This window comes from Biomphalaria glabrata, chromosome 17 (genome assembly GCF_947242115.1).
Source record: "Biomphalaria glabrata chromosome 17, xgBioGlab47.1, whole genome shotgun sequence".
In the NCBI taxonomy this organism is placed as follows: Eukaryota; Metazoa; Mollusca; class Gastropoda; family Planorbidae; genus Biomphalaria; species Biomphalaria glabrata.
This window is the reverse complement of record NC_074727.1, coordinates 24,845,194-24,862,035: the sequence shown is the minus strand read 5'-3', so window position 1 is coordinate 24,862,035 and position 16,842 is coordinate 24,845,194. Positions and strand designations below refer to the sequence as shown.

At 40.1% G+C, this 16,842-nt stretch overlaps 1 protein-coding gene across 1 annotated transcript; it reads left to right on the top strand.

Moving 5' to 3' along the window:
- Positions 1 to 387: 387 nt before the first annotated feature.
- LOC129923566 (uncharacterized) lies at positions 388 to 4,768 on the top strand. The gene is made up of 2 exons (XM_056015037.1): positions 388 to 3,975; positions 4,688 to 4,768. The coding sequence occupies exon 1, from the start codon at positions 615 to 617 to the stop codon at positions 3,234 to 3,236; it is 2,622 nt and encodes an 873-aa protein (XP_055871012.1). The 5' UTR covers positions 388 to 614; the 3' UTR covers positions 3,237 to 3,975; positions 4,688 to 4,768.
- The last annotated feature ends 12,074 nt before the right edge of the window (positions 4,769 to 16,842 follow it).

Sequence of the window (16,842 nt, the reverse complement as noted above, 5' to 3'; positions counted from 1 at the left end):
ACATACTCTCTTATTATGTGCAAGAGTGATGATTTAACATAGAATATACTAGAGATAAATGCAAACCCTCCCCCTTTTTATTATTATATGTATATTTATGTAAATAAATATCCTTTATTTTAACTTTTGTATCTATCTTTCATTGCTTTGTCTCGTTGCGTGTCTGCTCCCGATTCATATGCTGATAAGTGGGGTGTGATAGCATTAAAAATAATCATCCCCTAGACATAAAACGTGCCAAACACACGTCACATTTCCCCACCTGTCACATTTTGGCGAGCCCGTCCGTGGATTTAACCCATTAGTACAGCAGGCACGAACAGGCAGCAATAACTAAATTCCATTTCAATATTTTTTTTCTAAAAATAGTTATAAGTATCATCACTTCGCATTATCAAGAGTGTCACTTCTGTCATATTTTATCTATTATTATTATTGCATTTCATGTGTAATATTTTCTTGCAGGAACCTTGTGATTAACGTAGGCAGACACCACATTCCTTTTGCACTCTTCCCTATAACTTCTAAGTAATTGCTTTCAGCAGCTCCTTCCTCGTCTCCACCTCTTACTCTATATTCTGCTTTATCCCCCTCATTACCCACCCCTCATCACTATGGCCAGCGGCACACGCTCGAAAGCGGACTCTGACATGAAGCAGAAATTAGCTGAATTGAAGGATTTCGCAGCCACCATATTTGACGATGAGGCAGAACGGAAAGAATATGTGAGAGCACAATTTGAGGCGCTCAGAAGAAAGGAAGACGAAAAGGAAGAAAAAAGAGTGGAAGACGAAAAGGAAGAAAAAAGAAAGGAGAAGGAAGACGAAAAAGAAGAAAGAAGATTAGCAAGGGAGCATGAAATAGCTATGGAAAGGGAGAGAAGGGAAACAGACACAGCTAAAGAAAGAGAAAGAAAGGAAGCTGAAATAGCTATTACCAGAGAAAGAGAAAGAAAGGAAGCTGAAATAGCTATCGCTAAAGAAGTCACAGAGCGAGAAAGAGAGCAACAAATTACAGCGAGAGAAAAGATAGCCGCGGACAAAGAGAACGAGGCCGCCCGCCAGGCTTCTTCCGAGTCTCGCCCGGCTAGCCCAGCATCCTTTCAAAGTTCTTTGAACGGTCTACCCCACATGCCAATGGAGCACTTCGACGACAAGACAGAGAACATCGAAGTTTATCTTGTCCGTTTTGAGGAAGTAGCACGCTTTTACAGTCTGCCAGAGGAGAAATGGTGCTTCCGGCTATCCCAATGCCTCCGAGGCAAAGCCTACGAAGTTTACTCCAAACTTCCCTCCGGCCAGCGAGAGGACTACACAGCCCTCAAACAGGCGCTACTCGTCCAGTTTGAGTTGACCGCCGAGGCCTACCACAAAAAGTTCAGAAGTTCCCGCCTCGAACGCAGAGAGACCTACGGCAACCTCTGCGAAAGGCTGGACAAGTACCTTGTCAGGTGGCACGCCCTCAGCCAATTGCCAGAGACTTTTGATGGCCTAGCGTGCCTCATACTCTCGGAGCAGCTGTTGGAATGCATGTCCCCAGAGGTCAGAGTTTATGTCAGGGAGCAACAAGCGACCGCGCCCGCTGACATAGCTTCCGCCGCTGACCGGTACTTGAACGCCCGTAAGGACTTAAAAGGTAAAGCAACCGCGACAGACCAGCAAACGGACCAACCTCCTTCTCCTGCTCAGCCCGACCTTGCTCCCAAAACTCCCCAGCATAACCAGGCACCAGGCCGACAATCAGCCCCAAACAACCACAATAACCGCCCCAACCACCAGTCTCGCTATAACCAGGCTAACTACTCTCAGCGTGACTCACGTCATAGCGCGCGTGACAGTAGACCTACTCCACAACGGCAGCAGCAGGCCCCACGGACCCTATCCACGGTGACACCAGTCTCTCAACCCTCCGCGATCGATCTTTCTGATCAACCGGAGGAGGACACATACTTCGTCTCCACGATGGCCGTGGCTCCTCAACCCACTGCCATTGAACTCGGCCAACCAGAACTCCCACCCGTGCTACCTCACCCCGCCTCTTCTCCTCCGGGAGTAGAGAACATTCTGGCCAACGGTGTTGAAGTCTTGGGCCTTTACGACTCAGGCTGTTCGTTCGGCGCGGTTATAAATAGAACGCTGATTGACCCATCGGATCTCACTGGTGGAACAGTGACGATCCAGTCCATAGACCGTGGCACTCCTCCGCAGGTTCTACCTATCGCGAGGGTACACGTGGAGTGCAGATACGTACATGGCACCATTGACGCCGCCGTCATGGACGCGCCGGTGTACGATTTCATTCTAGGCTCCAAATATGTCCCTCTTGGAGTAGTCATCAAGCCACACTTCTCTCTGCCCGTCGGTAGATCGACGAAGCAGAAACGTGGCAGCAACCAGCTGGTTGGAAGCCCTGGTCACCACGCTAACACGCTCAGTCCCGACTCATCAGCAAAGCTCAAACCATTCTGCCCTGGCATTGACACTGCTAGAAAGTCACGAGTTAAAGTGTGCCCGCGCACTCGTGAGGGTCTACTTGACCCAGGCTACTCAGCCAAAACTAAGCAACATTCCTCTGACATTGACAGTGTCAGAATGCCCCGAGGTGAGATTAACCCTTGCTCTCGTGGACTCACTCCTCTCCATGGCTCATCAGCCACTACTCCGAATCAACCTCTCCCTGGCATTGATAGTGTCAGGAAGTCACGAGGTAAGCCGAACCCTCGCGCCCGTGAAAACACTTCTCCCTATGGCTCCTCAGCCACTATTCCAAATCAACCTACCCCTGGCATTGATAGTGTCAGGAAGTCACGAGATAAGCCGAACCCTCGCGCTCGTGAAAACACTTCTCACCATGGCTCCTCAGCCACCATTCAATATCGACCTTCCCCTGGCATTGACCATGTCAGGAAGCCACGACGTAAGCCAAATTATAGCACTCGTGGGGACGTTCTCAGGCAGAACTCCACATTCTTTATCAGGCCACTCTTCCCTGACATTGATCATGTCAGACGATACCGAGGTAAGCTGACTACTTACTCTCGTGAAGAAGCACCTCACAGCGGCTTCGGAGGTAAGCCCCAACGAGCACACGTGCCTTGGGCACCCCGCCTAAGCCCCAATCACCCTCCCCAATCCGCCCCAGGAAGGAATTATTACTCACCCAATCGCCCAATCTACTCTCCCAAGCAACCCCATATGTTTCACTCAGGTGACTACATACACAGGGACGGGAAGTAGACCACGGACAGACTTGGACAGACTCTCCTCCTGGCATGGCTATCACTTTATTTTTCCAGATTTTTTTTTCTAATGCTGTGATAACAACTGATCTTAAAGTTAGAGTGACATCAGTCTGCTCGCACTTTATGGATCTTTCTGCGATAGATCCATCTTGGCGGCGGCGTATGTGACAAGTCAAAAACTCGCTGTCAGAGTCACTCTAAATTATCACAGCATTAATTATTATTTTTCATCATTTATTTATTTTATTTTAATTATTTCCCCGTCCTAACCCCAATTTCTTCACCCGCGCCACCTTTTCCTCTCCAGGCTAGACTTAGTTGACCACATTGGAGATAGCTAAGGCGCGTTCTTTCATTTATCTGCCCTTGATCGGGGAAAGGTAAACACACAATCTCTTTTGTCTTGCCCGCCGGATGTCTGAAGGACGGTCGCGGTTGACACCACCTTGGTTTGAATACAAGCTAATCCTCCCCCCCCCCCTTCTCTCACGTCTCTCTTTGATCTAAGAGATTACCCTGGTCAACATACCGCGTGATACACCAAGGTGCGTCGCTTGTCGGACTCCACCCACGTGTAAGCTAATTCTTAGCCTAGGACGTTTCCTGTGTCCGCCCACATTCCCCAGGCCTGTATATAAGTAGATTTAAATCGGGCCAGACCCTCTTTCATTCTCATACGAGCTATCGAGTCTGGACTACTTCGCACATTCTTTCTCCTAGAGGAATACCTGGTGGTAAGCCGAACTTAATCACAAGTTCCATCTTAATTACTCTGTGTATATTTCCATTGGATTTTATCATGTGTATTTTGCTTAGTTCATTTATATTTAATTAGTGCCTTGTGTATTTCTCACTGGCGTAAGTAGAAAACATAAACATGTGCTATGTATTTATTTGTGTATTGCATTAATCTATTAATGCTACGTTGCTCAATTGATAGTTGATGCAACCATGTATATATTTGTACATCTTAGTCTACTTCCTTTATCTCGGTTGACCGCCTTGATAATTTTACTAGCGCACTGATACTGCGTTTAGAGAAGATATATGAATTCTCTCCCCTTTACTCATTTTACTCTAAGGAGAATTGCGCCGCTTGAAGGGACATTCAAGCACGCTCCATTGTTCTCGACCCACGGTCATATGTAAACAATCATCTGGGTCGCTGACCACCGCCCAACTCACCCCCCCCCTTTCTTTCTCTATCCACCTGTGTTGTTTATTTGAGGTTATTTCCCCTTCTATGTACATCTCATATTATTATTTCCCCTTTTATGTACATTTCTATATTGCTACTATCTGCCATCTATTTTCCCAAATCCCATTTGTCATCATCTCCTCATTGTGCTCTAAAGCAATTTCACCAGTCTGACGAATGCACCTCAGTCGAGGGCATCGATAAGATGCATGAGAGACATGTCCTAACTTGTCTTTATTTATCCGCAGCCTCCCTCAGGTGTCTGCCTATTTATGTGCTGAGTGCTATCCAGCACTGCACTGTCCTACTGAGACCTGCCTACTTATTTGCTGTTGCGGCTTAGTGTCTACACGACACTACTCAACTCTACTACTTGGCGCTATCGGCATTGCCCGCCTACTCGACAGCCCACCTGTCAAGCTATTAGGTGCGACGTCCCTATGGGCTCAGGTCTGTGTGAGACGTCATAGCTACGCCAACCCTCTGCAACTCACTGGACCTATCCTGTCAACTACGCTGCCCACGGCAGATCCGCTCTGCCCGCAGTAACCTTGTGCCCACGGTAGCCGGCCACCCGCCCTACTGTGCCCACTACAGATAATAGATTTTGGGGATTGAGACTCCACAAGAACTATATCGCCGGCGTCCCTCTATCCGCTAGAGCGCCACCTCCAGCTGCAGAACCTCAAGCCAGGACACAGCCAGCTGCGACATCAACAGGAATACCAGCTAAGTCAGAGGACAAAGTGACATACTCTCTTATTATGTGCAAGAGTGATGATTTAACATAGAATATACTAGAGATAAATGCAAACCCTCCCCCTTTTTATTATTATATGTATATTTATGTAAATAAATATCCTTTATTTTAACTTTTGTATCTATCTTTCATTGCTTTGTCTCGTTGCGTGTCTGCTCCCGATTCATATGCTGATAAGTGGGGTGTGATAGCATTAAAAATAATCATCCCCTAGACATAAAACGTGCCAAACACACGTCACATTTCCCCACCTGTCACAACATTCAAAATTGAAAACATGTTGCATGTAATAAAGAGAAGCTGAAAAAAGATTTATCTTTCTTACAAAATTGGATAAATTGGCAACACGAAAAAAAATCAATCTCGACCTACTTTAGCTAGTTGGCTGGCTACCTACAGTTGTGTACAGATGACTTGACAACACTTTCCCCTCGCAAATAAAAATTAATATCTCCATTGTCATTTGTCATACAAACTATACCTTGATCAAGCTCTAAATCTAGGTCTAGATCTAGATTTAGATCTAAGTCTAGACTAAGTCCAGATCTAGATATAGAACTAAATATAGAATATTGATATAGAATCTACTATATCTAGACTATAACACGCATGAATTTACATGTTTAATCTTATAATTACTAGACCTAGGCCAATGTTATGATCATGAATAGTAGGTCTTTTATTACCGGGTTACAGGGGCGTAGCTAGGGATTTGGGGGCCCGGGGGGATTGACCTCTTTGGGGGTCCCTTGCATTTCGACATATGACATGAGATAATGTACGCAAAAAAATATATAAGCCCAAAATCAAATTGGTTCAGTATATCAGTAAACTTAACAAAAAGTAATCAACTCTTTTAATGAATAATACCGTTGTTTATTAGTTAAATAATGCACAAGTGACAAATCTCAATTCATATCGCTTCACGTCGTGCATTCTGTGCAGCAAAGACATCTATAACATCAACTACATCGATACTTTCTAGTATTTGTGACTTCACTAACATTAAAGCCATGATAAGCCTTTTTTGCGTCATTGTGCTCCTGAGATAGCTTTTGATGAACTTGAGCTTTGAGAATGATCTCTCACATGACGTAATGGAAGTGGCCTGAGTTAGCAGTATTCGGAGAAGGTTGCAAGGTTTGAGCACACGTAATTACCATATGAAGCCTGTTTCCGCAATATGTCTGTTGGTGATTGTATTACTGGTTTGTTGATGAAAAGTGCTCGTGCATCAATGACATCAATGAACAAGCGATTAGCCATTTATTTCATCATACAAACAGGAAAAAGTAACACAGTTTGTCATAAGCGTGTCATCATCCAACAGGTGTCTTGGTTCAAGAAGAAACCCAAAGGTATTCATTGACTTTCCAGCCTTTGTAATCTGCCTTCATCTCCATATGAAATATGTCCAGCACTTCTGTCGCAACACGTTTGAATTGCAGTTCTGTTGACAGTCCTACATTAGAACTCAATTTCCCATCAAGTCTTTTCTTTCTTCTGGTTGTTTTGATTACAGGGAATCCATAGTATTCACTACCTTCTTTTGCTTTTTCGATGGATTGGGTTTTTGTCAGTTTCTCATCATTTTGCAGAAAGCATGAATGGGTACTAATTTCTGCAGCAGTTTCCCGTATGTGCAGTCCAGACTTTTGTAGTTTTTTCTGAACTATATTAATTGGAGCTTTGACCAGAATTCCAGATAGGCAAAATTCTTAAATTTCCAATGCATTTAGAAGATTCTGTGCTAATATTATATGATATTACGTCATTGTTTGTTGTTTATGTTTTGTGCGAAAGCAAAAGGATTTGATGGAAATAAAAAGATAGTCTTCTATGTCTACTTTGATAATCACAGTCTCCGTTATAATTATCATTATTATTAATTAATGTCTACAGAATGTTAATGTTAATATATATCTGTGACAACAGAACAGCGGAAACTGCCGACGTAGCTTCTTCTCTTGTATTGCTCTTTTTTTTCAATCCCGGCTTCATCTTCTTTCAGTTTGGCCCATCTCTGGGGTTATTTTGGAAAAAAAATGTTGAAGAATTCATGTAGCCTACAGTTCCAAAAAAAAGTGACAATTGTTGGATCTATCTCAGCAGAATGAAAAGCTGCCAGGTTGAGAGAGTGATTATCACAGTTCAGAAATGTTGCTTTTGGATTTATGCCCAACAGACGTATCCGCAGGCTAGACAGATGGCTACTCATTGTTGCAGCGTTATCATAGGTTTAACCTTTGCGTCACGCTGTTTTGTAGCCCCACTCTGGTCAACTCGGCATGGGGGAAGTTCCAATATTTTTTTTTAAATTTCACAAAAAAATATGCCATGATTGTGACATTTCCTCTGACGAAAAGACATACATTTAGGTTTATTTTTTAATTTTCCCACCTTTGCAGTTAACTCTTTTATCACTCTATAAAAACGTTTTGTTTTTTAATTTAGAAAAACATGTTTCCATTGGATTGAGGAAAGATGAATAGAGGGGTAATAACTCGAGTGTGAAGTTTAATTATGAAATTATAGACGCCAAACTCGAATAATGGACAATTCTCGCATTATTAAGAATAACTATTGGATCTGTTATACCCGATTCTGTAAATTTTGCTTCAAGGTTAATTAGCGTAACCTTAAGAAACTCGCCATTTAAATATATTTTTAGTAAAGGTAACAAGATACCTGGAATTAATAATAATAATAATAATAATAAAAATTACGAGAAACATATCCTAAAACTCAATATTGTTGACAAATGCCGAAAATGTGGAAATGTGGGTGAGCCAATTGAAAACACAATGGCGGGATGTTCAGCCCTATCGGAATCTGCCTACCTAGGTTGCCATAACCAAGTTGCAAAGCTAATACACCAGCACTTGGCTTTGACACACAATTTGATTGGTAAGGATACTCCTCCATATTACAAATACTCACCACAAGAGGTTCTCGAGTCTACGGATCATCTACTGTACAGGGATAGGCCTATTTTGAATGACAAAACGGTAGATTTTAATCGCCCTGATTTGCTGCTTATCGATAAAAACGAAAAGGCCGCTCCCATTATTGACCTTACCACTATCTCATAATTAAAAAAAAAACTGAGCTGAAAACAACGAAAATATGGGTACCTTGGCTTGGAGATTAAGCGTTTGTGGAAATTATGTAAAATAACAATATACCCCATTGTCATATCTACCGAGGGAATAATAACAACTGACCTCACAGATACCTTCAAGGCCCTTGGCATTCCAAGGAACATTCTCGTTGCCTGTCAGAGGGCGGTACTTCTGCAGACCTGCCACATCACCAGAAAATTCCTCGGTGGAAACTGATAAAGGGACTTCGATGAATTTTGTTTCCCTTTAACGAAACTCGACCCTGGCTTCGCCAGAGAATGAATACTCGTTCTTTTATAATAATAATAATCTTTATTGTCCGTATGGAAATGTAAAACTAACTTTAACTTTCTCTGTGGGAACAAATATTTTTAAAATGTCAACAAAGTCAACGTACTGATAGACCTAGATCTAGGTTTAGTCTTTGTGATAAATTTAATCCATAAATGTTGAAAAAGAAGACACCCGTTGACACTATTTGTCAATCAATATATTAATTTATGTATTTATAAACAAATTTGGGACACCCATTTGGGGGCACCCTCAAGTGGGGGCCGGGGGGGATCTTCAAATTTTCCTCCCATCCCTCCCTTAGCTACGCTACTGCCGGGTAATGGTGAACTATCCTCTTCGTATCCGATTCATTTCTTAATCTGATACTTACGTTTACATAATAAATAAAATCTGCATCCCAATGCTGTCAGAAGATAAGTTATTGCCTTAACTTTGTTTTTCAAATTATTAATACATTTACATTATGTTATAAATACTAGACATATTTTACCCACGACCAGCGGGTCTTTATTTGCGTACTACTGTCGATATAGTCACTGAGAGTGTTTTTAAACATTTAAACGAAATAATAATGTAATAAATAAAGCGAATGTGTAAATGTAAAAATAGTATGAATGAAGCTATCAAATCAAAATAGCTAATCTACTTAAATTCATTTTTTCAAATTAAATAATGAGTGTTTGTGTCTTTTTGTCTTTGCTATCAGTGTCTTGTATCTCTTTTGTGATGGTAAAATCACAAAATCCTGACCCAAAGGGTGATTTTTATTCCTAGAATCTTTTTAGCTTTATTATAGATGTTTGTCTCAAACAGCTGCCCAAATAGGGTTTGTTTTTTGCCAATGATATTACCAGCAGCATTTAGTAATCAGTGTGTCACGTACGTATTGTCTATTTGTATCTCAAGGTTCGCCAGCAGACAATAGCTAGCTCGGGAAAGTCCAAGTTTGCATCGTCTTTTTAATAGAGAATTTATAATTGGTCAGAAATGCAAACTATAGTGTGTCGAATGACGTTAAGCTGTAATTTGATTGATCAGATTGGTTGGCCAAGCGGCAAAGAAATAATAGTCACGTGACGAAGCTGGGGACTGAAGAGTTTTTAGAGTTTCAAGTCAGTCTCCAGTTGGTATTGATAGAAATAAGACATAAATTATTATAATGTGTAGATCATCTAATAGAGTAGAACTATATTAACCACTTCATTTAATTACGGTTTACTATTGTAATTATTGTTAATAGCTGTTCCAAGTTATAAATTAAAAGTTTCTGTATTTGACAAGGAAATGTTTCTTCAGTGAATCTATTAATAATAAACTTAGATCATCTTATCAACTGACCATTTCTAGATCCTCGGCAATCACAATCAGAAGTTCTTCAAGTCAAGACTAAAGATTAATCTTCAAAGGTCACCTTCACCGTGACATCCAGTACTTCTTCTACACAAGCATCTTGAAGAAGAAGAACACATGTGAATGAGATCGTGATACAGTGTATTACTCCCACATTTGATGAATTGGAAGAGTCACTACCGCACTAGATTTAATTTTGGTTAAATTATACTTTTTAAATTATTTTTTTTTACAAAACTTATATCAACTCACTCTGTCTATTTGACTGTCTTTCTAGTAAAAAGTTTATTACACGCTATTTTGCACAATTATTTCTGACAAGACAAGAATCAATTTAAAAAATTTACCAATAAGTTAATAAACTATTGGTAATTGATTATTTTGTTTGGTATCTTGAACAAGAGAAAGAAATTGTAATTGACTGAAGTGGTGGTATAAGCTGAATTAAGTCTTTTTTGTGGAAACTTTAATTAAAATCAACTAATTAATAAAAAAATACTAATATCTAAATCATACCATATTATAACAAAAAAAAAGGTAATGGAATATTTCATTTCCTTTCCTTCGTCGAATCGTCAACAAAATAACATGATTTGATAGCGCCTATTGTATAGATATAGTCAATCCGAAGTATAGAAACACGCAATAAGCAGATACATTCTAGCCACAATAGTGTTGCCAACTGCAGGATTTGAAGTAGTGTTGGTAAAAATGCGAAAACAAATGTAACAAGAAAAAAAGTAAAGTTGCTGACCCGTAAAAATATGCATTTTTACTGTTTTGTGTTGACCCCTATCTTATGGATGCACCTGTAGCCCTGCCTGGTTCAGATGTCCAAATGGTTCGAGGCAAGCACGCCCCTTTTATGAACCATGTGACCCGAGAAAGGCTTTTATCTCGTGGCCAGGATGAGAAATTGGCTTTTCACAGATGTCTCTGTCAGGAGGCCCCCGTCGACTAAGTGTTTAATTTATTCACACCCGTCTTGGCATGTTGCACGTTCTTCCGAGCCTCTGCATGAATTCCTCCTTTCATGTGTGGCTGGAAGCTCAAGCCCCATGTGGGGGCCATCCTTATACCAATGCTGTCCCATCGTACCCGTAGGGTGACCATCACCACACGTATGGGCCCCTTTGGGAAACGGGCTGATGGGGGTTTCGGACTGGCTTAGCGAGCCTTTTTTTTCCATCCCTACCAAGCGTAATGTACACTCGCTAGAGGATACGTGTGGTAGCCCACTGAGAGCTATGTTTGCTACCGTACTTCTCCTATCCACTTTCCCGGACGGACGTTTCCACTGGAGGGCCAACACTGAGGCGACGGGAGCCTGCCCTTCCTTAAAACTGGCACTGTTTCTACCTATCAAGAAGTTTGAATATCGACTCGAGCTGAGTTAGTTGAATGACAAAAGGCAGATACTCCCCCCTCATGTCCACAAAAGAAATTGACCCAAAGCGCAATCAGCATACTTTTATTATATAAAGACAGTGGCGTCACTAAGGGGTTGCGGGCACACCTGAAAAAATCACTTTTGCGAATTGCACTATTGCAGATAACTATTCTAAAAAAATGAAGTAATTGGATTTAGCTAGCTATCCACAAAACAAAAATGCACCTTTAACATCTATATTGTTACGATCTTCTCAATCAAGCCTTCTGCAAACACTGCTCAACACCACAGCACATCTAATACAAGAACTTGACAACAAGAGCTTCAATAAACAATGTGGCGGTTTCATGACAAATACCCAGTACATGAAAAGCCAATACAACACATTTGGCTGCATCAAATTCAAATGCATTAACACAATAGAACTGCCTACTAAACACTACAAGTCTTTCTCTGTCTACTTCTAGACTCGTACATTTTCAAGGACTCACTTTGTAGCTCACTGTCCTTACTACCTTGCTGTCCTGGACTCAACTGTCCTTTCTTTACACATTGTCTCTCGACCGTGAAGGCTTTCGGTCACATGACCACAGCACGGGTCATACTTGCGTGCAATAGGAGTACTGTCCATTGTTCAACAGCAGTTGACGTGTGTGATTGGCCTGAGTCATGTGTTTCAGTAGGCCGCACACACATTAACCCTTTCAGTCCGCCACTGGAGTTACTATAAATTATTTATTATTATTTTTCGCACAGTCATATACCCTTGACGGCTGTGTGGACTGAAAATCACAGTCTTGACAGAAATTGGAACCTTGGAACCCCGGATCGGGATCAAAGCGCTTTACCGTTTAGCCACTGCGCCTCCAATAACATTCTAGTGAATCCATATTGTAGTAGCCTGAAAATCAAGTTAAAATGATATTATGACAACATTTATGAAATGTAATAAAGTGACGTCATTTTTATCTTTTAAGCAGAACTTTGTGTGTGTGTGTGTGTGTAACACGTTAGTGACGGAGTCTATTCAACGAGTCTTTCCCAAGAGTCTGTCCCCTTTCTTCAGAGCATGCAAATATTTCTCGAGTAAAGTACCATCGTTCTATTGACGTGCTGCTGTAGAGGCCGATCAAGATCAATCAAAACTTACATACTCTTACTGCCTTGAATGTCTCTCTCACAGTTCAATACTAACTGGTTTTAAACTTTCTCAATTTCATTCTATTTGACTTGCAATATTTCTGTGAGAAAAATAATGCGTTGTAGACGATAAAATAAAGAGAATCTCGGGAGCTCATAAATGCAGAAAAACGCTTTTGGTTTGACTCACGACTTGAATCTGAACTCGATGGTTTTAAAGGCTCTTGAAGCCAATACACTAACCACTGCTTATGAAAATAGAAGCTTTCGTAGCCATCTAACAATGTTAGTTTCAGACTTTAAGTATAAAGGGGAATAATTCCACTTATACCTCCAAATCAGTTAAGTATAATTTCGTGCCCTTGTTGGATACCAAAACAAACTAATTAGTTACCAATAATTAATAAATTCGTACATTTTTTTAAAATTGATGTTTGCTTTGTCAGGTACAAGAGATAATTGAGCAAAGATTTAACTTGATACGACAACGGGTATGGGAGAAATAACATATTCAAACTTTTTGCCACACTTACAGACAGTCAGATAGACACACATACAGGCAGAGCACCAGCGGATCCAAAACTTTGGAGTGGGGGGGGGCGATTTTTTTTCCAAACCTTAACCCTTACGCCGAGTAAACCCTAAACCTATGCATAAACGTGCGTACAGCATATGTATATATATATATAATATATATATATATATATATATATATATATAATATATTATATATATATATATATATATATATATATATATATATATATATATATATGTGTGTGTGTGTGTGTGTGTGTGTGTATGAGAATAAAATAGAGCAGTGTTTCTCAACCTTCGTCGAAAAAATAAAAACGTCATGTTAAGGCCTTACTCTTGCAAGCTTGGGGGTCTGGGGGAGCGCTGTAAGATTCTCCAGTTGGATTCGGGGCAAAGCCCCGATGCAAAAAGCGTTTTCTTGCATTTTTCACTGGAGAAACGCATCCTTCTGACATCTAAAGCTCATTATTTATCAGTGGGGTTCGGGGCCAAGCCGGACGCAAAAAGAGTTTTCTTGCATTCTTCACTGCATAAACACATTCTACCTACATCTACAGCTCATTATTGATCAGTGAGGTTCGGGGCTCAGCCCCGACGCAAAAAGCGTTTTCCTGCATTCTTCACTGAAGAAACGCATTCTCCTGACCTAAAGCTCATTTCTCATCCTAATATAATGTTGAAAAATATTCTAATATAAATTTTAAGGCACTTAATACATTGCAAATAAAACCTATTTTTTCATTGAAAAGATAAGATAACCCACATATTTAGATTAAGGATTTGAGGATCGACGCCGAAAAAAAATTATTCGATAAATAATATTCAATAAAATTCGAGAATATGAGTTATGGTCCAAAACATATTTATATTTATCTAGAAAAATATCAGATTCAGTAAAGGTTGGAAAAAGGCGACTAGGAAAAGATTATCTGGGTTTAGAACTCATCTCAATTGTGACTCTTATACAGAAACATTTTGTTTGAATTAAAACTTTTCCAAAGCAAAGTCTTTCTTCAAATAATAAAGATAAATTCATGTGAAATTACATAAACTCTGTCTGGAAAGGGTAGGGGGCGAAAGAGTGAAAATGGTTAATTCTCGCTCCTTTTTATAATTTCTGCTAATGATTGCATTTGGCATTAAAGAATAGGGTTGGGGCGACTCGATATAAGAATTTAATTTTATAGCATGTATAAATTATATTAGTGACAGATTTTTTTTATTTTGTAATTTCTTAACTATAATACAAAAAGAAAAAGTATTGGTTTGCCCCATGGGGGGAAGGTGATTGCATGTATCGCCCCTCCCACCTGGTACAACCCTTTTTCATTTTATATTTACTAATGATAAAATTTGAGATTAGAGTGTGGTGCCACATAATATACAATGGGTTCATGTAGTTTATATTATATACATATTCAACTAATTTTGTTCACATACAATGATTTCTCCATTAAAATAGGACCGCCCCCCCCCCACTCAGAGGGCTAGAGTGGGGAGGGCAGTACATGCAATCGACCCCCCCCCCCTCACCACACCGAATCGGCAAAAATACCTGAAAGGGATCGACATAATATAAAATTATTTATTAATTCAACTAATTTTGTTCAGAAACGATGATTTCTCCAAAGGTTTTATGTGGGAAGGGCACCACCCCATCGGCCAACAGGGGAACGACATAATATAAAGATCGGTTAAAATACAAATAACAAGTTTTAATCATATAGGTATTTAATTGATTCTGTTAGCAAGCTGTGATTTCTACATATAAATTGAACCGCCCCCCCACTCGAAAGTTTAGGGGGGGGGGGCGGAATTGATGCCATCGCCCCATCCCGACCCACCATATCGACAAACATACTAGAGGCTGACGAAATAATCTAAAAATAGGTTTAAATATAAATAATTAGTATATCGCCCCTACAGCCACCCCCCCCCCCCCTGGATCCGCCAGTGGTGTGAACGAACTATTTGGGGATAAAATTATGTGTGGCATTGATGGCCTTTGTTAAATGAATCTAGTCTAAGCACCCTGTAGTATTAATTCGGGCACATTTAGTATTTCAGTTATTGATGATTATGCATTCAATATTATATGTGTAACTTGCAGTTGGCTGTAAATAAATACTAATTTTATACTCCTTCGTTGAGTGGTACTTTACAATATTTATACATGTCAAGGTCTGCACGTGAGAATCATACCCCTACACGAGCTATACCTGTATTAAACTATACCAAATCTTTTACAGTACCCGTAGGCCCGTGTTCAAGAATATGTTGATGGCCCCTCCCCCATCAGTGGCGTAGCAAAGTACCCGTGGGCACGGGTTCAAGAATATGTTGATTCCCCCCCCCCCCACATGACACATATTTTTGTGTGACGAAGAACTTCAGTAGTTTGTATGTATCGTTACATTTACTAAACGACATTCGTATGCAAGTTCATGAACACAGCGGACAGAATCATTGAAGACCATGTTGAAGTAGCCTACTGTTTAGAACAGTGAACAGAATGCGCAAGTGGCTGTTTTTGGTTGAAACAAAACCTGAAGGCTATTGTACTGTCCGCTCATATTGGCTAGTGTACTGTCCGTTTATAGTGAAAAATCATCATTGCCTTGGCATCCTAAGTCATTTAAAGAAAGATGGTGATATTTTAGTACTTAAGAGTAATTGTTCAGTCAATCCTGCAGACTTCTGGTTCTCACAAATATGAAAACCTACAAATGACTCTCTGATTGCAATTGTAGTTCGTCATCGGAGTTTACAAAACATTATCAGAGAAAATGCAAATTTAATAAATTGTTAATTCTCTTTGAGTGCTGCCAGCCATGATAGAGAAAAATGGCGCAGATTGGATCTTCTTTACTATTTTTGCTAAAATGGCATTGCCCAACAAGTCTATTATTTTGAATCTGTCGGTCGAGGTAAAGGAATTTTTTTTCTTAAGAATTTACATACTGCTAAGACATTGTCGTTGTTACTTGTGTCACCTAGACGATACTCTTCCTGATGACCACTAAATGAAAGGTTGTAGCATGCTCAAGTTAAAACTAACGTTCACTATGCCAAGAATTACTTTCAGTCCACGTTTCAATGTGCTCCTTGTTTACACCAGCCACTGTTCTCAGTCGTTCATGGTGTCTGTTTGGCAAGCGTGTTGATGAAGTGAACATGGCCTTTTGTTTTTGTTTTGACGATTCGTTTAGAAAACATGCAACATTGATGCTGTCACAGCGTATAAACACGAGACCATCGAGACCATCAAAACGACTTTCCAGTGAATATACCAGCGAAAGACACTATCCCATGATCAATGTATTGTCGCTCTATCTTTCACATTTGTATTATAAACCTCCTCCCTAATTCAGTCACGATAAAAAATCAACATCTTGAACGTTTCCCTAAGAAACAGAACATGATAATTTTTTAAAGCTTGTTTAATATCTAATGTGAAGTCTAAAACTATATTTCTGGTAATAGAAAAAGGTAATACTATCAACGGTTTAATTAACATACCAGGAAACAAAAACAATCTCCAACGCACCACCTTCCCCACAGTACAATAAACCAGATGAAAGCAGTTCCTTACACTGACTCTAAGTGAAAGCACGGGTTCATGTTTTAAAGTTAATATAAAGTTTTAAGAGATGTTTAGGATATTTTAAGGACACTTTTCAATGTTTTAACCATTTATTTTTTTTACAAAATTGCACTGTAGGTCATATGTCATGGGACCAGGCGATATGAAACCCCTACGCGCCATGCAGTACCTTATTTAGAGTTGAAAAGGCCTTAAGCTATTTGAGA